The sequence below is a fragment of the Oncorhynchus mykiss genome, chromosome 3 (genome assembly GCF_057628025.1).
Source record: "Oncorhynchus mykiss isolate SJ-2025 chromosome 3, ASM5762802v1, whole genome shotgun sequence".
Lineage (NCBI taxonomy): Eukaryota > Metazoa > Chordata > Actinopteri > Salmoniformes > Salmonidae > Oncorhynchus > Oncorhynchus mykiss.
In genome coordinates this window covers 66,661,961-66,684,482 of record NC_143024.1, presented here as the reverse complement: position 1 = coordinate 66,684,482, position 22,522 = coordinate 66,661,961, and the positions used below count along the sequence as shown (strand labels likewise).

General features: G+C 45.1%; 1 protein-coding gene across 1 annotated transcript in view; it reads right to left on the bottom strand.

Annotated features, from left to right (window-relative positions):
• Positions 1–22,292, bottom strand: part of LOC110520223 (Krueppel-like factor 7) — a 69,136-nt gene extending 46,844 nt beyond the window's left edge. Inside the window, exon 1 of the mRNA XM_021597385.3 lies at positions 21,506–22,292. Coding sequence (XP_021453060.1) covers positions 21,506–21,607 — 102 coding nt within the window. The 5' untranslated portion in view covers positions 21,608–22,292. The remainder of the gene's footprint in view (positions 1–21,505) is intronic.
• Positions 22,293–22,522: the final 230 nt, after the last annotated feature.

The window sequence follows — 22,522 nt, the reverse complement described above, 5'->3', positions numbered from 1 at the left end:
TGTTTATATTTCCATATGGAGGTTGTCAAGAATGGCCTTTATAGAGAGGGAAACTCCAGAAAGTCAAGTTCAGAGAGAATGAAAGAGAAAGAGATAATTATAGAAAGGGGGGAGAGAAAGAGAGAGCAAGCAAGAGACTGTTTGAAAATAGAGGGAGACGGAGAGAGTGAGTTATAGAGAGGGAAAGAGAGAAAGAAAGAGAGCGAGAGAGAGTGAGTTAAAGAGAGAGAGAGCAAGAGAGAGAGAGAAAGAAAGAGATAAAGAGAGAGATGCAGAAAGACAGAGAAAGCAGCGTGGGAGGCCAAAGCACCCCTCCCAACCCCATGAGCTGTTGAATAAACATGAGACATCTCTCTCTCTATGCAGAAATGCCCTTCAGTTCTTTGTCTCTCCCACTCTCTCAGCTCTCTAAGACACCTCTGAAGCTCAGCTTAGAGCTGTTTAAAAACAACAAGGACACCATTATCTATTATTTATGACTAGCAACGCTAACGCTCTCCTGCTCTTTATGTACATGGTGCTCAGGTGTGGAATACAGAGTGGTGTATTCTGTTAAACTACATAAAGCATACCCAAGGAGAGGGAGAGGGAGGTAGTGTGGGGGTATGAGAGAGAGGCAGAGAACCAATGAGGATTCTGGAACGAAAGGGAGAGAAATGCCGTGACTTTCCTTGGTTTCCCCAAATGGCACTCACTGGGTGTGGATTGTTTTCTATTACTTTGGGTGAGTTTGTGAGTTGGGTGTATGTGTGTGTGAGTTTGTGAGTTGGGTGTATGTGTGTGTGAGTTTGTGAGTTGGGTGTATGTGTGTGTGAGTTTGTGAGTTGGGTGTATGTGTGTGTGAGTTTGTGAGTTGGGTGTATGTGTGTGTGAGTTTGTGAGTTGGGTGTATGTGTGTGTGAGTTTGTGAGTTGGGTGTATGTGTGTGTGAGTTTGTGAGTTGGGTGTACTGTATGTGTGTGTGAGTTTGTGAGTTGGGTGTATGTGTGTGTGAGTTTGTGAGTTGGGTGTATGTGTGTGTGAGTTTGTGAGTTGGGTGTATGTGTGTGTGAGTTTGTGAGTTGGGTGTATGTGTGTGTGAGTTTGTGAGTTGGGTGTATGTGTGTGTGAGTTTGTGAGTTGGGTGTATGTGTGTGTGAGTTTGTGAGTTGGGTGTATGTGTGTGTGAGTTTGTGAGTTGGGTGTATGTGTGTGTGAGTTTGTGAGTTGGGTGTATGTGTGTGTGAGTTTGTGAGTTGGGTGTATGTGTGTGTGAGTTTGTGAGTTGGGTGTATGTGTGTGTGAGTTTGTGAGTTGGGTGTATGTGTGTGTGAGTTTGTGAGTTGGGTGTATGTGTGTGTGAGTTTGTGAGTTGGGTGTATGTGTGTGTGAGTTTGTGAGTTGGGTGTATGTGTGTGTGAGTTTGTGAGTTGGGTGTACTGTATGTGTGTGTGAGTTTGTGAGTTGGGTGTATGTGTGTGTGAGTTTGTGAGTTGGGTGTATGTGTGTGTGAGTTTGTGAGTTGGGTGTATGTGTGTGTGAGTTTGTGAGTTGGGTGTATGTGTGTGTGAGTTTGTGAGTTGGGTGTATGTGTGTGTGAGTTTGTGAGTTGGGTGTATGTGTGTGTGAGTTTGTGAGTTGGGTGTATGTGTGTGTGAGTTTGTGAGTTGGGTGTATGTGTGTGTGAGTTTGTGAGTTGGGTGTGTGTGTGTGTGAGTTTGTGAGTTGGGTGTATGTGTGTGTGAGTTTGTGAGTTGGGTGTATGTGTGTGTGAGTTTGTGAGTTGGGTGTACTGTATGTGTGTGTGAGTTTGTGAGTTGGGTGTGTGTGTGTGTGAGTTTGTGAGTTGGGTGTATGTGTGTGTGAGTTTGTGAGTTGGGTGTATGTGTGTGTGAGTTTGTGAGTTGGGTGTATGTGTGTGTGAGTTTGTGAGTTGGGTGTGTGTGTGTGTGAGTTTGTGAGTTGGGTGTATGTGTGTGTGAGTTTGTGAGTTGGGTGTATGTGTGTGTGAGTTTGTGAGTTGGGTGTATGTGTGTGTGAGTTTGTGAGTTGGGTGTATGTGTGTGTGAGTTTGTGAGTTGGGTGTATGTGTGTGTGAGTTTGTGAGTTGGGTGTATGTGTGTGTGAGTTTGTGAGTTGGGTGTATGTGTGTGTGAGTTTGTGAGTTGGGTGTATGTGTGTGTGAGTTTGTGAGTTGGGTGTGTGTGTGTGTGAGTTTGTGAGTTGGGTGTATGTGTGTGTGAGTTTGTGAGTTGGGTGTATGTGTGTGTGAGTTTGTGAGTTGGGTGTATGTGTGTGTGAGTTTGTGAGTTGGGTGTATGTGTGTGTGAGTTTGTGAGTTGGGTGTATGTGTGTGTGAGTTTGTGAGTTGGGTGTATGTGTGTGTGAGTTTGTGAGTTGGGTGTATGTGTGTGTGAGTTTGTGAGTTGGGTGTATGTGTGTGTGAGTTTGTGAGTTGGGTGTATGTGTGTGTGAGTTTGTGAGTTGGGTGTATGTGTGTGTGAGTTTGTGAGTTGGGTGTATGTGTGTGTGAGTTTGTGAGTTGGGTGTATGTGTGTGTGAGTTTGTGAGTTGGGTGTATGTGTGTGTGAGTTTGTGAGTTGGGTGTATGTGTGTGTGAGTTTGTGAGTTGGGTGTATGTGTGTGTGAGTTTGTGAGTTGGGTGTATGTGTGTGTGAGTTTGTGAGTTGGGTGTATGTGTGTGTGAGTTTGTGAGTTGGGTGTATGTGTGTGTGAGTTTGTGAGTTGGGTGTATGTGTGTGTGAGTTTGTGAGTTGGGTGTATGTGTGTGTGAGTTTGTGAGTTGGGTGTATGTGTGTGTGAGTTTGTGAGTTGGGTGTATGTGTGTGTGAGTTTGTGAGTTGGGTGTATGTGTGTGTGAGTTTGTGAGTTGGGTGTATGTGTGTGTGAGTTTGTGAGTTGGGTGTATGTGTGTGTGAGTTTGTGAGTTGGGTGTATGTGTGTGTGAGTTTGTGAGTTGGGTGTATGTGTGTGTGAGTTTGTGAGTTGGGTGTACTGTATGTGTGTGTGAGTTTGTGAGTTGGGTGTATGTGTGTGTGAGTTTGTGAGTTGGGTGTATGTGTGTGTGAGTTTGTGAGTTGGGTGTATGTGTGTGTGAGTTTGTGAGTTGGGTGTATGTGTGTGTGAGTTTGTGAGTTGGGTGTATGTGTGTGTGAGTTTGTGAGTTGGGTGTATGTGTGTGTGAGTTTGTGAGTTGGGTGTATGTGTGTGTGAGTTTGTGAGTTGGGTGTATGTGTGTGTGAGTTTGTGAGTTGGGTGTGTGTGTGTGTGAGTTTGTGAGTTGGGTGTATGTGTGTGTGAGTTTGTGAGTTGGGTGTATGTGTGTGTGAGTTTGTGAGTTGGGTGTACTGTATGTGTGTGTGAGTTTGTGAGTTGGGTGTGTGTGTGTGTGAGTTTGTGAGTTGGGTGTATGTGTGTGTGAGTTTGTGAGTTGGGTGTATGTGTGTGTGAGTTTGTGAGTTGGGTGTATGTGTGTGTGAGTTTGTGAGTTGGGTGTGTGTGTGTGTGAGTTTGTGAGTTGGGTGTATGTGTGTGTGAGTTTGTGAGTTGGGTGTATGTGTGTGTGAGTTTGTGAGTTGGGTGTATGTGTGTGTGAGTTTGTGAGTTGGGTGTATGTGTGTGTGAGTTTGTGAGTTGGGTGTATGTGTGTGTGAGTTTGTGAGTTGGGTGTATGTGTGTGTGAGTTTGTGAGTTGGGTGTATGTGTGTGTGAGTTTGTGAGTTGGGTGTATGTGTGTGTGAGTTTGTGAGTTGGGTGTATGTGTGTGTGAGTTTGTGAGTTGGGTGTATGTGTGTGTGAGTTTGTGAGTTGGGTGTATGTGTGTGTGAGTTTGTGAGTTGGGTGTATGTGTGTGTGAGTTTGTGAGTTGGGTGTATGTGTGTGTGAGTTTGTGAGTTGGGTGTATGTGTGTGTGAGTTTGTGAGTTGGGTGTATGTGTGTGTGAGTTTGTGAGTTGGGTGTGTGTGTGTGTGAGTTTGTGAGTTGGGTGTATGTGTGTGTGAGTTTGTGAGTTGGGTGTATGTGTGTGTGAGTTTGTGAGTTGGGTGTATGTGTGTGTGAGTTTGTGAGTTGGGTGTATGTGTGTGTGAGTTTGTGAGTTGGGTGTATGTGTGTGTGAGTTTGTGAGTTGGGTGTATGTGTGTGTGAGTTTGTGAGTTGGGTGTATGTGTGTGTGAGTTTGTGAGTTGGGTGTATGTGTGTGTGAGTTTGTGAGTTGGGTGTATGTGTGTGTGAGTTTGTGAGTTGGGTGTATGTGTGTGTGAGTTTGTGAGTTGGGTGTATGTGTGTGTGAGTTTGTGAGTTGGGTGTATGTGTGTGTGAGTTTGTGAGTTGGGTGTACTGTATGTGTGTGTGAGTTTGTGAGTTGGGTGTATGTGTGTGTGAGTTTGTGAGTTGGGTGTATGTGTGTGTGAGTTTGTGAGTTGGGTGTATGTGTGTGTGAGTTTGTGAGTTGGGTGTATGTGTGTGTGAGTTTGTGAGTTGGGTGTATGTGTGTGTGAGTTTGTGAGTTGGGTGTATGTGTGTGTGAGTTTGTGAGTTGGGTGTGTGTGTGTGTGAGTTTGTGAGTTGGGTGTATGTGTGTGTGAGTTTGTGAGTTGGGTGTATGTGTGTGTGAGTTTGTGAGTTGGGTGTATGTGTGTGTGAGTTTGTGAGTTGGGTGTATGTGTGTGTGAGTTTGTGAGTTGGGTGTATGTGTGTGTGAGTTTGTGAGTTGGGTGTATGTGTGTGTGAGTTTGTGAGTTGGGTGTATGTGTGTGTGAGTTTGTGAGTTGGGTGTATGTGTGTGTGAGTTTGTGAGTTGGGTGTATGTGTGTGTGAGTTTGTGAGTTGGGTGTATGTGTGTGTGAGTTTGTGAGTTGGGTGTATGTGTGTGTGAGTTTGTGAGTTGGGTGTATGTGTGTGTGAGTTTGTGAGTTGGGTGTACTGTATGTGTGTGTGAGTTTGTGAGTTGGGTGTATGTGTGTGTGAGTTTGTGAGTTGGGTGTATGTGTGTGTGAGTTTGTGAGTTGGGTGTATGTGTGTGTGAGTTTGTGAGTTGGGTGTATGTGTGTGTGAGTTTGTGAGTTGGGTGTATGTGTGTGTGAGTTTGTGAGTTGGGTGTATGTGTGTGTGAGTTTGTGAGTTGGGTGTATGTGTGTGTGAGTTTGTGAGTTGGGTGTATGTGTGTGTGAGTTTGTGAGTTGGGTGTGTGTGTGTGTGAGTTTGTGAGTTGGGTGTATGTGTGTGTGAGTTTGTGAGTTGGGTGTATGTGTGTGTGAGTTTGTGAGTTGGGTGTACTGTATGTGTGTGTGAGTTTGTGAGTTGGGTGTGTGTGTGTGTGAGTTTGTGAGTTGGGTGTATGTGTGTGTGAGTTTGTGAGTTGGGTGTATGTGTGTGTGAGTTTGTGAGTTGGGTGTATGTGTGTGTGAGTTTGTGAGTTGGGTGTGTGTGTGTGTGAGTTTGTGAGTTGGGTGTATGTGTGTGTGAGTTTGTGAGTTGGGTGTATGTGTGTGTGAGTTTGTGAGTTGGGTGTATGTGTGTGTGAGTTTGTGAGTTGGGTGTATGTGTGTGTGAGTTTGTGAGTTGGGTGTATGTGTGTGTGAGTTTGTGAGTTGGGTGTATGTGTGTGTGAGTTTGTGAGTTGGGTGTATGTGTGTGTGAGTTTGTGAGTTGGGTGTATGTGTGTGTGAGTTTGTGAGTTGGGTGTATGTGTGTGTGAGTTTGTGAGTTGGGTGTATGTGTGTGTGAGTTTGTGAGTTGGGTGTATGTGTGTGTGAGTTTGTGAGTTGGGTGTATGTGTGTGTGAGTTTGTGAGTTGGGTGTATGTGTGTGTGAGTTTGTGAGTTGGGTGTATGTGTGTGTGAGTTTGTGAGTTGGGTGTATGTGTGTGTGAGTTTGTGAGTTGGGTGTGTGTGTGTGTGAGTTTGTGAGTTGGGTGTATGTGTGTGTGAGTTTGTGAGTTGGGTGTATGTGTGTGTGAGTTTGTGAGTTGGGTGTACTGTATGTGTGTGTGAGTTTGTGAGTTGGGTGTGTGTGTGTGTGAGTTTGTGAGTTGGGTGTATGTGTGTGTGAGTTTGTGAGTTGGGTGTATGTGTGTGTGAGTTTGTGAGTTGGGTGTATGTGTGTGTGAGTTTGTGAGTTGGGTGTGTGTGTGTGTGAGTTTGTGAGTTGGGTGTATGTGTGTGTGAGTTTGTGAGTTGGGTGTATGTGTGTGTGAGTTTGTGAGTTGGGTGTACTGTATGTGTGTGTGAGTTTGTGAGTTGGGTGTATGTGTGTGTGAGTTTGTGAGTTGGGTGTATGTGTGTGTGAGTTTGTGAGTTGGGTGTGTGTGTGTGTGAGTTTGTGAGTTGGGTGTACTGTATGTGTGTGTGAGTTTGTGAGTTGGGTGTATGTGTGTGTGAGTTTGTGAGTTGGGTGTATGTGTGTGTGAGTTTGTGAGTTGGGTGTATGTGTGTGTGAGTTTGTGAGTTGGGTGTATGTGTGTGTGAGTTTGTGAGTTGGGTGTATGTGTGTGTGAGTTTGTGAGTTGGGTGTATGTGTGTGTGAGTTCGTGAGTTGGGTGTATGTGTGTGTGAGTTCGTGAGTTGGGTGTATGTGTGTGTGAGTTTGTGAGTTGGGTGTACTGTATGTGTGTGTGAGTTTGTGAGTTGGGTGTATGAGTTTGTGAGTTGGGTGTGTGTGAGTTTGTGAGTTGGGTGAGTTTGTGAGTTGGGTGTATGTGTGTGTGAGTTTGTGAGTTGGGTGTATGTGTGTGTGAGTTTGTGAGTTGGGTGTACTGTATGTGTGTGTGAGTTTGTGAGTTGGGTGTATGAGTTTGTGAGTTGGGTGTGTGTGAGTTTGTGAGTTGGGTGAGTTTGTGAGTTGGGTGTATGTGTGTGTGAGTTTGTGAGTTGGGTGTATGTGTGTGTGAGTTGGGTGTATGTGTGTGTGAGTTTGTGAGTTGGGTGTATGCGTGTGTGAGTTTGTGAGTTGGGTGCATGTGAGTGTGTTGGTGTCATGGATCCCTCCGGAACTATCATTACGCACACCAGTCCCCTATTCCCACTGATTAGTACTTGTATAAATGTGCCCTTTGGTTTCCATTGGGTTGTCGATTATTGTTACTAGGTCCGTTGGTGTGTGTGAGTACCTGTGCTGTGTGTTTTGGGCTTTCGTGCTCTTGTAGATTGCACAGATGATTACGGGTCTCGTCCCATGTGTTAATCATTGTGTGTTATTTATTCAAGGTACTCCTCGCTCTTTTGTTTGGGTTTCTCCCCTGTGTTTTGTATGGCGTTTGTTATGTCTTCGTCCTCGTGCCTTTACACGGCACGCCGTCATTTGGGTACAATAAAAAAACTATTACGCATTCTTGCGCCTGTCTCCCGAACATTTCTGACAGTGTGTGTGAGTTTGTGGGTTGGGTGTATGTGTGTGTGAGTTTGTGGGTTGGGTGTATGTGTGTGTGTGAGTTGGGTGCATGTGTGTGTAAGTTTGTGAGTTGGGTACGTGTGAGTTTGTGAGTTGGGTGCATGTGTGTGAGTTTGTGAGACAGCAAAGAAAAGGTGTGTGTGTGTGTGTGTGTGTGTGTGTGTGTGTGTGTGTGTGTGTGTGTGTGTGTGTGTGTGTGTGTGTGTGTGTGTCTGTGTGTATGTCTGTGTGTGTGTCTGCCAGTGTGTAGGAAGGAAAAATGACTGGCTCCTCTGTGGTTGTTAATCAAAGCCTTGAGTGGAGCAGCAGAGCAACCTCTCTCTCCATGGACTGAGGAGAGACACACAGCACAGTCTCATGCATAAAGATGTAGCTGTCGCCGGGCGCATCTTTCTCGCTTTCCTCTCTTTCACTTCCTCTCTCTCTCTCTCTCTCTCTCTCTCTCTCTCCCTCCTTGTCTCTCTCTCGACTCCTCACTCCCACTCTCCTCCATTCCCCCTATCCGTCTCCTCTCCTCCTCTCAATGGGCCCAGAGGGCTGACAGTCACTTGAGAAGCTCCCAGACAAATGAACCACCCTCATCTCCAACATCACCTCTCCCCTCATCCCTCTCTACTCTCCTCCTCCTCACCCTGCTCTCCCACTCTCTCTCCATCTGAGGCTGTGAAAACCTCTTGATCTCCCATCAGTGTGCAAACGTCCAAATGCAATCATATGTAGAGGGCACAGTGTACCTGCTACTCCCTGAGTTATAACAGCTCACAGTGTGTGTGTGTGTGTGTTTGTGCGTGTGTGTGTGTGTGTGCCGGAGTATGAGTCACGTTATGTGCATGTGTGTGGGGGTGTAGGTGTGTGTGTCAAGTGTACATGCGAGCATGTGTGTCTGTAGTATGTGTGGAAGTCTGTGTTCCTAGCAGTGTGACCAGTTCTCTCCCAGTGAGCAGCAGGCTGTAGACCTGGACTGTCCTTGGTCCTGCATGTGTGATGTTGTCATGTCAAATGTAGATACCGTGTAGCTTCACTCCCCCTTCACATCTACTACAGTTACACTGTATACTTCAACACCTTTAGCTCCATTCTGCTGTTCCAAGGAGGGCTAGGGTCCATTCATTTTCAATTCAGTCGATCGCAGGGTCAGGGTTGATTCCACTTCCATTCAGGATTTGAAATTCCAGCTCAATGAAAACATTAAATACTTTAGATGGCACTTTCAATTCTGGAATTGCTGTTGACTGAATTGAAAAATGAATTGGCCTCAACCCTGGCTAAACACTGTTTTTAAAGTCACTTTGCACCTACAGAGTGAAGTAGTTTCAACACCACAACATTGTGTTGTTTGCCCTTAAACAAAACCTCAGCAGTCAGCCAGCCATTACGGTAGCTTCCTGCCAGTGATGCTGGCTGCGTCCCGAATGTCACCTTATCCCCTAAATGGTGCACTACTTCTGACCAGAACTCTATGGGCCCTGGTCAAAAGTAGTGCAGTAGATAGGAATAGTGACCATTTGGGCCTACCCCGCTGTCCTCGCAGCCCTACCCTAACAGAGGATCACGTGGCTTGTTTGGATTGCAAATTGATCTGTGTGCTCTCTCTCCTTCTCCAATGTGCTAATGATTCAATACGGCCCCTGTAGAGCCCCTGAGCCTGACACATACAGTACAGTACAGACCGGGGCTAGCCTCCCTCTCACCCCTGCACTGTTTGGGAAGTTCAATGACTTTCCCTGTCCAGTCTGTCACCGGACAAAATAGATTTCAGACGCAAAAGTAGAACTGTTTGGGGCCATGGGATCCATATACAACCCTATATGCAGAGCTAGCAGAGTGAACCAACCATCCAAACATCCATTTGATATAAAGGTAAATCCCCTCTAAAGTGTGTAATCTAATCCTGCAGAGCGAGCAGTGAGCTCTCCAGTCCGTAACCTCTATATGGCACACCATTCACCCTTGAAGATCAAGCATATAGCTTTACACACTAAGCTGTGGCTCTGGGAGACCAGAGTCAGACTACTCATTTATATCAAGTTCATTTGTTTCATTTTCCGAGAGCCAGTGTACTTATTGTGCTGTTTCATAACTAATATACGATCCATTTTTAGCGAATGGCTCATTCAGTCTGTGTGCGTCCCAAATGACCGGCCCTGGTCCAAAGTAGTGCACTATGTAGGGGATAGGGTGCCATCATGGACGTAACCTGTGTCTGTGGGCTGGGCTAACCTGCCTGCTGAATTATGTGCTCTCATGAGCTTGTGTCTGATATGAATGGTTTCTGATTAAGAAGCCAATATGAATTAACTCAAAGGAAAAAGGAAATGAGAGAACATGAATACACTGATTACAATGACGAAGAGTGTTACAACATCAGCTGTTGGAGGATATATCTCCACTCTATGAGAATTGATTTTAATCGATCTTACTGAGTACTTCTCATGTTAATGCAGAGTACTGTTTGTTTCACAATTTCCTTTCTCTCTGTCCGTCTCCCTCTCTCTCTCTCTCTCTCTCTCTCTCTCCCTCTCTCTCTCTTAACAGTAAACATTACACATACAGAAGTTTCAAAAGAATAAAGACATATTATGTATGTATAAATGTCATATTATGTATATATACAGTGTTGTAACGATGTACAAATGGTTAAAGTACACAAGGGAAAATAAATAAGCATAAATATGGGTTGTATTTACAGTGGTGTTTGTTCTTTTCTTGTGGCAACAGGTCACACATCTTGCTGCTGTGATGGCACACTGTGGTATTTCACCCAGTAGATATGTGAGTTTATCAAAATTGGGTTTGTTTTCAAATTCTTTGTGGATCTGTGTAATCTGAGGGAAATATGTGTCTCTAATATGGTCATACATTTGGCATGAGGTTAGGAAGTGCAGCTCAGTTTCCACCTCATTTTGTGGGCACATAGCCTGTCTTCTCTTGAGAGCCATGTCTGCCTACGGCGGCCTTTCTCAATAGCAAGGCTAATTGTCTCTCTCTCTCTCTCTCTCTCTCTCTCTCACACTTGTTGTCTATTCAGCTAAAACAATCTTCAAACAGATTTTATGGTGTGACTGTCACATTTCATAGCGCCGGTATAGTGGTGGGGTCAGGTGAGATGTGCGATCTAACCAGCGCAACATGAACTTAACCACACACACACAGCAGTGCTTCAGTAAAAAGGGTCCCCACTTCAAAGGGAAACCTGCCTCTCTCCCCCAGAACATGAAAGGCCCTATTCCCTCCCTCAGACTGAAGCCTAATTGCAGTCAGCTGCTGATGGTGTGTTGGCTGTGTTTTGCTGAGAGAGACGGGTGTGTGTTTGTGGATGATGGGTGGATCCATCCAGGCTTAGGATGAGTCCAGAATGGCACTCTATTTCCAATATACAATAGCACTACTTTTGGGCTTTGGTCATAGGGCTCTGATTAAATGTAGTTCACTATACAGGGAATAGGGTGCCATTAAGGATGCACTCCTAGTATGCACACCCAACACAGAAATGCCCAGCCAGCGTAAAAAGCCATTACACCACAGAAGGATACCACAGGGCCAAAGTGTACTGTGTGAAAGCGTACCTCACACCCAAATGTACCCAGTTCACTTTGTGTCCTAAATGGCACCCTTTTAGGATGCAACCACTGAGTCATCCCTCGTCACAGGAAGTGAGGAGATCCCCTATGGCCGCATGTGTGTGGTTGTGTGTGTGTGTGTGTCTGTAATAATGCTGATCTCTTTTATAGGGAAACAGCAGGGGAGAGGAGCTTGCTCACACAGGAAATGTGCAGTACAATAGGCCTGGCTTTATGGCATTATTATGGCATTACACAGCTCCCTGCCAGCCCCAGCTGATAACAACAAGAAGCATGACTCAATACTGTCTGCCCTACCCTGCCCTGCCCAGCCCTGGCTGGGCCCACATCCCTTGTAAAGCCTGGCATTGTTCAACAACGCCATATAAATGCGACATTCCAACAAGCTGAGAAGGAATCAATTGTTAGGTTCTTTAATCAGATCAGAAGTGGCCAATAGAACTCCTGTCTGTTCGGGGCTGTGCCATAAAGTGCATCAGTGATAGTAATAGTAATAGCACTTTCTTTAAACCCGAAGATGCTGACCAGACAGTAATTTGACTGGAATCAGTCTGTGGGAAAAGAGGTGGTGGTATTACTGTAGTTCTGTCTGTGTAGGTTAAGTTGAGTAATGCAGACCTTAATTCACCCACCCACAGACACTGTGACATGTGTATTACAGGGCACTGATGATGACTCAGTGACAGCTGGGATGTTGCGGTAACATTCCACAGAGGAGCGCTGAGCTCCGCCCTCAACTTCTGACCACTTATCAGCAGTGCAGTAATGAGAGGGCTCTTTTTCAAAGAGGCATCATCATGTTTTAAAATGAGATGGAACTTGTCTGACTGGTTTCGTGGTAAACTAGCCTCCTGCATGGTCCTCAGACAACTACTCAGTGGAGCGCTGGAGTGGAGTGTGGAGTTTGAGTGTGGAACTGTTGATTGAGCCATAAGAGTGCAGTTTCACAGTGAAGAGAAGAGTAGTAGAGGAAGTACGCTAAGTGGTTACAACAGGGGGAAAAAGCAGTGTGTGTGTGTGTGTGTGCGTGCATGTGTGTGTGTGTGTGTGTTTGTGTGTGTGTGTGTGTGTGTGTGTGTGTGCATTGTTGCATGTCTAGCCCCTTCACACACAGCTGTGGAAATATTAAAACGTATCAAAACAGAACCAAAACAGAGCACAATATGGCTCCAGCACTTAAGCAATCCAGGTGTTTCCACTCTCTCCCCGCCGCCGTCCCTATTGCTAGGGGATTCCACCGGCTTCTCACCCCACCTCCCCCTGCCTCTCCCTGGGCTCCTTAGCACGGCAAGCCAGCCTCCTGTGATCATAATCCTGCAGCTTTCCCCGGAGCGATCCCCCGTCAGAGATCAGGGGGCTGGTTGGGAATGGGATGTGATGCTATGGAGGCCCCCTCTTCCTCCCCTCTTCCTTCCCCTCTTCCCTCTCCAGTGCTTAGCCTCTCTGCTGTGAGAAACCAGCTGCACTCCACTGTGGATTACATAACTGTAAGTGTAGTTCTGGCAGACATAGCCCAGAGGAAAGGAGAGGAGAGGAAGGGAGAGGAGGGAATGGGATGGGAGGGGAGGAGGGGAGGAGAGCTCAACACATCACAGACTGGACCGGACAGGCAGGCAGGCAGGGACGGCAATAAAAGCTGAAATTTAAAGCAGGCTGCTCACATAGTTCACTGTTCACAGGTATGCTGGGAGGTAGTAGTGGGGGGAAGGATTCTGGGGGGCTGGGGGTGGTGAGTGGGGTTCAAATAGGCCTCCGATACACGTACGTAGCCCAAATCCATCTGAATCCATTTTGAATGGTATTGTGCTTTCTCTACTCCATTACCCTCCCTCTCTCACTCTCCCCTCTACCACTGCCACTGTTCTGAGAGTTACTGGGCTGTGAAATGCGAAAAACTGCTGCGGCGAATATGCATGCATAGCAATTCATTATCTTGTCAAACTTGGCTTCCCCAGGCAGCCGGGCCAGGCTCAAATCCCTGTGTTAGGGAAGAGAGAGTCAGGCATGCTGCACCGGCTGTGGCTCTGGCTGTGCTGTGGATGGCTGGCTGGCTGCCTGCAGCCTTTACTCTGGAGGACAGGATTGGGGGAGAATAAGGGGGAGGAGGACCAGTTCACAAAGCTGCTGGGATCTGGTCTGTAGGTCAACCAGCTGCCTGGGAGAGAGAGGGCAGAGAGGAGGGAGAGGGAAGGAGGGAGAGGGCAGAGAGGAGGGAGGGGGATGTAGAGAGAAGGATGGAGAGCGGGCAGAGAGGAGGGAGGGGGATGGAGAGAGAAGGATGGAGAGCGGGCAGAGAGGAGGGAGGGGGATGGAGGAAGAGGGATGGAGAGAGAGGGCAGAGAGGAGGGAGAGGGGTGGAGGGAGAGGGCAGAGAGGGAGATGGAGAGTGAGGGCAGGGGGGGGGCAAAAGGCAGGCAGAATGGAGGGAGGGCAGAGGTAGGGTGGGAAGGATAGGGATGGAGGCAGAATGTAGAAAGGCAGAGGACAGATGAAGGGAAAGGTGTATAGAGGGGATGGATGGAGGACTGCGTTTACGGTGAGGCTTGAAAACAGGGGTCTAAGGGTCACTCTGTGATTAACAGTGGAGTTAACAGAGGAGTTTCTTGGCAATTTCTCGCATGGAATAGCCTTCATTTCTCAGAACAGGAATAGACATGAGTTTCAAGATAATAGTTATTTGTTTCTGGCCCTTTTGAGCCTGTAATTGAACCCACAAATGCTGATGCTTCAGATACTCAACTAGTCTAAAGAAGGCCCGTTTTATTGCTTCTTTAATCAGGACAACAGTTTTCAGCTCTTTTAAAATGATAAACTTGGATTAACTAACACAATGTGCCATTGGAACACAGGAGTGATGGTTGCTGATAATAGGCTTCTGTACGCCTATGTAGATATTCCATTTAAAAAAATCTGCCGTTTCCAACTACAATAGTCATTTACAACATTAACAATGTCTACACTGTATTTCTGATCAATTTGATGTTATTTTAATGGACAGAAAATGTGATTTTCTTTCCAAAACAAGGACATTTCTAAGTGTCCCCAAACTTTTGAACGGTAGTGTATATTTTTTTGATTTAACTGGGCAAGTCCGTTAAGAACAAATTCACATTTACAATGACGGCCTACACCGGCCAAATCTGGGCGAATTGTGCGCCGCCTTATGGGACTCCCAACCACAGCCGGTTGTGATACAGCCTGGACTTGAACCAGAGTGTCTGCAGTGACACCTCAACCACTAAGATGCAGTGCCTTAGACCGCTGAGCCACTAAGGATTCCAAGTATTAGGGAATTGGGGCGATTACAATACCAAGACCAGACACACTTTCACATCATTATAAAGAGTTATTTATGATTATTTTGGGTAATTTACTAATCTTTTCCCTCAATTTCTCAGGCCAAACCTGTATTTCTGCCATTGCTCAAAGGGTTTTACTCACAGTGCAGGACTAGCTACATATGTAGGATCTTATTTTGACCAGTTTCTCACAGCAGGAAAATAATCCTGCAGCAACAGGAAATGTGAATTATTGTGGGTATTATAATTAATGGACATTTTTGTAGGCCTTGATACATTTTTAGTTAGGGCAAATCAAGTCTAAAATGTTGAGGTGGAAATTAAAAACTTTAGAAGTCTTGATAAACGTAGAAGACACTAGCTACAAGTTTGCATTCTTGCTGTGAAGGACATTTCCTGCAACAACAGGGTGATCAAAGTAAGATTCTATATCTGTATTTGCATTTCAATCGAACACACACGGCCTGTGATCTAAAAATACCTCCCAGTGAAAACAAATCAATTAGAGAGCATGCTTCAAATTCCTGAAGGTACTGAAATAGAAGCTCTGAAAACAAGAAGGAGGAGATAAAAAAGAACGCTGCAGCCCAAAATGTGAGAGACGGGACTGCAAGGCATGGCGGAGAGAGGGAGAGGGAGAGAGCCACAGGGTGACCCATTTTCACTGCAGCCCACAAATATATATGGGTGCTGTCTGAGAAGGAGAGGACACATACCGCCGGAGTGGCAAAGAAAAACAGACAGACACAGACACTGACAAACAACCAGACTTACAGCCAGCCAGTCAGCCAGACAAGCAGACAGACACTCATACAGACTGAGAGCCAGACGGATAGACACAGCCAGCCATCCAGCCAGTCAGCCAGACAGACAGCTAGCCAGACAAACAGGCAGACAAACACAAACAGACATCATGTCTCCCTCTCTCTCTAATTCTCTCTCTCTCTGTCTCCACGCTGTGTCTCAGGTGAGGCTGGTTAATTGGACGAGGTGTCTCACCTGGTTTTAATGGTGTTGTTTACTTCTCCTCCTGTCTCAATCCCCAGGCAGACCCACCTGCTCTCCAACGTGCTCCCATCACAACCTACTCTGCAGCCAAAGACGAAAATGTGTGCGTGTGTGTGTGCGTGGTTGGTTAGTGGAGGGAGACGGAGACAACAGGGGCCCTCTTGGTGCACAAACATACGCTCTTTAAATTAACCCCCCTCACGGGTCACTGACTAAATAATCCCTCCCTTTCTACAGAGGACGAACAGAAGAGCGATGATTACAGTGGGCCGCACTCTCTCTCTCTTCCCCCCCTCTTTTTCTCCGGCCCCCTCTCTTTCCAGCCACCTCTCTCTTTTACCTCTGTCTCCTGGTGACAGTGAGAGATAGTGTCTTTGTTCAATCCAGGTGAGAGAGACAGCCAGCCCAGCCAGCAGCAGTGTGTTGTCTCCACAGGGACTCAGAAGAGAGAGGAGAGAGGGAGCCCCATCTTCAGCCTCAGCCCTGGCCCCAGCCTAAGAGCACTGAAACTCAATTCACCCATATCGCATCCATTAAGGCCTGATTCATGCTCTGCTCAATGGGGGCCTGCAACGGCCATCCATCTTGTCTCCGGGAGGAGCAAGGGAGGGAGGGAAGGGTGCCTGTCGTTTACCTTCTCCTGCCTGCCTGGCAGATCTAGGGCCACGCTAGACAGAGTAGACGTTATCCTATCCTATCAAGACATCCTATTGCACCAGTAAAAATATTAGGCAGTTTTAACGGCGTCGAGCAGAGTACGCCGGTCACACTAGAAAAAACTATTTTATCCACCTGTCCACCCAGGCAGGACAAGGATTTGATCAACTCTCACTCATTTGCCTTCCCCCCTCCTTTCCTCTCTCGCTCATACCATCAAATAGGACTTTTATGGTTTGTCCTTCCAAGTGATGTTTTTTTCTCTCTGGCTCTGTTTCAAATGGCACAATATTCCCTACATAGTGCACTACTTATGGGTCTGGTCAAAAGTAATACATTTTATAGGGAATATAGTGCCATTTTGGAGCAGCCTCTCTCTCTCTGGCTGCTGGCGGTGGCCTAGTGGCTCCATTTCCTCTGGACAACAATGAGTAAACACATCTAGCAGAAAAGCGGTCGACCGGGTCAGAGCCACCCTCCCCCCCAACCATCTCTTTATTTACTTTTCCTCTCTCTCTATGCATCTTACTCTACAGATGTAGGATCTTAATTTGATCACTCTTTTGTTGCTGAGAATTTTCCTGCACAGCAAGAAATGCAAACTTGCAGTGTATTCAACGTTTAAAAGGCTTCTAACATTTGTAGTTTCCACTTTAAAATGTTGGACTTGAAAGAAAAATGTATCAACCCCATACAAAAAAAGTATATACTAACTCACATTTCCTGTTGTTGCAGGATTATTTTCCTGCTGTAGCAAATTGGACAAATTAAGATCCTACATATGTAATCCTCTCTATTTTTCTCTTTTCTATTCCTTTCTTTCTTCTCCTCTCACTCTACATTCTGAAAAATTATTCAGGTGGTTAGTAAATTATACTTATAACTGTAAAAATATAATTATTTTTACAGTTAAAAACATGTGTTGTCATCTTTACTTAAATATAATGAGTTTTTTTTACTCTACTTCACTTGTTCAACCAAACCCCCAATGAATTCAACATAAGATAAATGCATAATCTAAACAACTATTTGTGTGTAAGAACAACTACAAAGAAAATTGTGTTTAACTTTTCATAATATCTCCTTTCAACTTAAGAATTTTAAATTCTTCCAACAACTTGCACTGTGGCTCAGTTTCAGAGGATTGTGGTTAATTTTTTGTATTTCTTTTTTTTACAATACTTTTACACAATGTTGCATGCATGTTTGAAGAATAAAAAGCACATTTCTATATTAGTATCAAACAGTTTGTTATGCTATGAGGTGTAATGGATCATGATGAACGCATATCAAAATCGTTGTTCAAATTAACGTTCATTGACGAGACCACCCATTCTCATTCTCACCGTGAGTAAGATCACACGTGCCACTCTGACAAAGGGAAATACTTCAAGCAACAATTCTTGCAGCTTTACCTCCAGTTAGTGTTAGTGTAGCGAGCACTGCACTCAACAATTCCTGCAGCTTTACCTCCAGTTAGTGTTAGTGTAGCGAGCACTGCACTCAACAATTCCTGCAGCTTTACCTCCAGTTAGTGTTAGTGTAGCGAGCACTGCACTCAACAATTCCTGCAGCTTTACCTCCAGTTAGTGTTAGTGTAGCGAGCACTGCACTCAACAATTCCTGCAGCTTTACCTCCAGTTAGTGTTAGTGTAGCGAGCACTGCACTCAACAATTCCTGCAGCTTTACCTCCAGTTAGTGTTAGTGTAGCGAGCACTGCACTCAACAATTCCTGCAGCTTTACCTCCAGTTAGTGTTAGTGTAGCGAGCACTGCACTCAACAATTCCTGCTTAAGTGGATAATAATGTCAAAAGATGAAATACATAAAGCCGTGTTTAACACTAAAACAGGATCAATGACAGTAACTAATCAGGAAGATTAAGTATATCTAATCAACAATAACAGTTCATTTGTTAATGCTGAACTTAATATGTTAGTGTTTGTGAGACACTAAAAGTGAAGTACTGTATATTATATGTCAAAATACATCATATTGGAAATATGTTGAACTAGCACAATATTTTTTTACAGAGTATTCCTCTCTCTCTTTGGGCATGGTTCTGCAGTGTAATGGAAGAAAGACTTGGAGCAGGTCACTGCTAGGTTTGGAGAAGGCTACAGTAGGTGTCTGGCTACGTGTCTGGGCTCCCTGTACTGTTCCTACAGACCCCTGGTGCTCACAAACCTATCAGGAGGCAGGCCTGGCAGCCATTACTAACAACATGGCACCATGCTGTCAGAGCCAGCTAGGCAAACACACATGACACACAGATGACAAACACACTTTACCACATGGACATATACAGTTTCCATACACTTAGGTTGGAGTCATTAAAACACATTTTTCAACCACTCCACAAATGTCTTGTTAACAAACTATAGTTTTGGCAGATCAGTTAGGACATCTACTTTGTGCATGACACAAGTCATTTTTCCAACAATTGTTTACAGACAGATTATTTCACTTACAATTCACTGTATCACAATTCCAGTGGGTCAGAAGTTTACATGCACAAAGTTGACTGTGCCTTTAAAAAGCTTGGAAAATCCAGAAATGATGTCATGGCTTTAGAAGCTTCTGATAGGCTAATTGACATCATTTGAGTCAATTGGAGGTGTACCTATGGAAGTATTTCAAAGCCTACCTTCAAACTCAGTGCCTCTTTGCTTGACATCATGGAAAAATCTAAAGAAATCAGCCAAGACCTCTGAAAACAATTGTAGACCTCCACAAGTCTGGTTCATCCTTGGGAGCAATTTCCAAACTCCTGAAAGTACAACGTTCATCAGTACAAAGAATAGTACGCAACTATAAACACTATGGGACCACGCAGCGGTCATACCGCTCAGGAAGGAGATGCGTTCTGTCTCCTAGAGATGAACGTACTTTGGTGCGAAAAGTGCAAATCATTCCCAGAACAACAGCAAAGGACCTTGTGAAGATGCTGGAGGAAACAGGTACAAAAGTATATGGTATTATGAGGGAGGAAAATTATGTGGATATATTGACGCAACAACATATTGAAGCAACATCTCAAGACATCAGTCAGGACGTTAAGGCTTGGTCGCAAATGGGTCTTCCAAAATGACAACGACCCCAAGCATACTTCCAAAGTTGTGGCAAAATGGCTTAAGGACAACAAAGTCAAGCTATTGGAGTGGCCATCACAAAGCCCTGACCTCAAATCCTATAGAAAATTTGTGGGCAGAACTGAAAAAACGTGTGCGAGCAAGGAGGCCTACAAACCTGACTCAGTTACACCAGCTCTGTCTGGAGGAAACTGACAAAATTCACCCAACTTATTGTGAGAAGCTTGTGGAAGGCTACCCGAAAGGTTTGACCCAAGTCAAACAATTTAAAGGCAGTACTACCAAATACTAATTGAGTGTATGTAAACTTCTGACCCACTGGGAATGTGATGAAAGAAATAAAAACTGAAAGAAATAATTGTCTCTACTATTATTCTGACATTTCATATTCTTAAAATAAAGTGGTGATCCTAACTGACCTAAAACAGGGAATTTTTACTAGGATTAAAGTCAGGAATTGTGAAAAACTGAGTTGAAATGTATTTGGCTAAGGTGTATGTAAACTTCCGACTTCAACTGCATGATGTGCAACAGCATTGTGACAAAAAGGCCCTGTGTTTGTCAAGGCTGTTAATTGACACAAAAAGTGAGTAGGTTATGTAAGACAACAAAGAGAGGGAATGATTGAGAGACAGCCAGGAAAGATAGATGGAGCAGACCCCTCTGTCTGTCTGACAGCAAGCAGCCAATTACTGCTGAAAGTGGCGGGATGGGCCCTGCCAGACCACAGCTTTCCATTAGCACATGCCAGCCAACCGTGTGTGTGTGTGCAAGGGAGAGAGAGAAAGAGAGAGAGAGAGAAAGAAAGGGAGAGAGAGAGAAAGAGAGAGAGAGAGAGAAAGAGAGAGAGAGAGAGAGAGAGAGAGAGAGAGAGAGAGGCTGTGTGAGGGGGGCTCAGGGGTTATGCTGGATCCTTTTCACACTCACACACCAGCGATTAATAACCAGCCGATCTATTCCTGCAGTTGAGCACATGGAATGGCAATGAGTTGGGGGAGACAACCAGTCAGCTCGAGCCCAGCCGGTAAGTGCAGCCGTGCGCACAGCAGCGTGGACCTCTAGTGCAGACTCATAAGCGCTCATCTCACCACGCGCACCGAATAAGTAAGACTGGCTGAGCACTCAAAAGCACACTAGTTTCAATCTTTAAAATAATCTAATTCTATCAAATGACACACCTATTACTATATTACAACCACCCCTTTCCTATAACCTGATAGCATCATTATACAAAATGGAATAGTATCAATTCGTGAATCAGTGTCAGTTGCCTAAGTCACACAAATATATTTGGTGACTGGCAGTAGCGTTGGCACGGGTGACTGCTTGGCCATGTGCATGCCCTGTGTGCTCACTGTGCCAGTGCCAGCCCTTCGGTTGACTTCATTCTAATAAACGAGTGGTTAGCCTATGTTGAGCGCGACATGTCACAACGCCACAGAGACAAATACAGGTGGATCTCCCTTTACGTCTATCCAGCAACATCACAGGCTTCACCCGGCACATTGGTGAGATTGGATGTATAGTTTTGTTCCAAACCAAAAGCCCCGTGCTTTCCGTTTAGGCTACTATTACACGTACGCACACACGCACACACAATTTCCCCCACGCAGCCTAGCTGTTAATCTTCCTCACCCACATATTCTCGCGGCTCCGTGGTGATAATATATTATGGATCACTATAGGGAGTCGGTTCTCGTACCAACCGGCTGAAAACACCAAGTAATCTGACAGATGCGGATGCATTATTTAAGAACAAGTCTCTTGTTATTAGTCAAGTGTTCATCTTCGATGCCCAAATTGCCCTGCGCTTTCCCAAATCGCATCTGACAGACGTGTAATTAGTGTGTGTGTGCCACGAGCTCTCTCTCTCTATCTCAGGTTGGTTTCCATTATTTATGAATAAAACAAATATAACGACTGACAGACGGCCGTATCGATCCGCGCTCTGCATTCTCTAATCAATAGCCTACACTAAAAAACGACGGCAATTAGAAACATCATCACAATGTTATTAAAACAGTGTATTGTGCTTAAAACCAAATTATAGCAGTATTACTATGTAAATAACAAGAAGAATGCAGACTTGTCTGCAACAAGCCATTGCTTGTCATTTATTGCAGAATAACACTATCACAATCGGCAAGCGAGATGCAATCAAGATCCGTCAGAATAACAGAGCACAGCCAGACAAAGTAGATAGTATATTATGGGTTTGGAAAATAGCGTTCGTTAGTGGAATGATGGACACAGCGGCGTCCATATCAGTCTTCTCTACACCATATTGCCTGCGGATGTGATCAAGTTGAGATTGTTTTCGTGACAGGCAGCATGCGCTGGGCTGGCATGTAAGCGCCGCAACTCGACAGCTCTCTATCTCCGGAGCGTAACCACAGCGTACAAGTGACGATTTACAAATTCTAAGCTACCACAGTAAAAGTAAAGACAGTTATACAGTGAAGGAAAAGCAGTAAGTCACCTGCTGCCAGTTCTCCTCCAGCGAAGGCATCGCAGAGAAATAGCCAGTATCATGCACGAGTTGGAGTTCCTGAAAAATACTGTAATTCGCCAACACGTCCATGTTGATGCGCGATTTGAAAACAATTTACTTTGATCCACTGGAGAAAAAAAAGAACCCTACTTGTGTATGGTAGGTCTAAGGGGTTAACAAAAAAAATGTTATTCAGATACTCCTCGTGCGTCTGTCCGTGCACCAGAAAGTATAGCTCTATATGCCACTGGAACCAAATAATACGCACAATAACCACTATAAAGAAATATAAAAATAATAGTTGAATACTGTGTCACTGAATTGCAATCCTTTTTCTCTGGTGCTAACTATCAGGTCTTCAGTCCAGGAGTGGGATGCCAACTCGGTGACTTGAAACGTCCATCTATTTCCGCATTACCAGATTGCAATCTTCGCTCTATAAATTCCAGGTTGCTTTTCCCCTGGCTGCCGTGGCTTCAGCAGGCGACTAGCTCGGGCTAGCTGTCTAGTGAGCGGATCGAGCCAAGGGACTCGAAGGGGGGAGTGGTTTGTTGTCAATCAATTCCGTGCGTGACCATGTAAGGTAAATAGGGTTGACGGACCTCACTGGCGTCCAATTAAGGCGGCGCTAAAATAGGTAAAAAGGAGGAGTTAGAACAAATGGCGAGCCGGTATTGGCTCTGTGTAGCTGTCAGTCTGGCCAAACATGGCAGTGAAAGGTGAGCTATTTTTAGATGTCTATATAAATGCAGCAGCATTTTTCCTTCACTCAGTTGAAGTCCGTGGCCGAAGAGGAAGCACATGCGAACCTTTCAGACGTCAAAATACCTCATTTTAAACACATTTAATACTCCTAAAGCATGTTTTCAGTGTAGCCTAATGAATTATATTTTTGTTGAAACGTTAATCTTAAAAGACGGTTTTAGTGGAAGAAGCGTTCGGACAGAAGACCAACAGGGACTGTGAGGTTGTGATGTAACAGCTTTCCCAACACGACATCGCTCC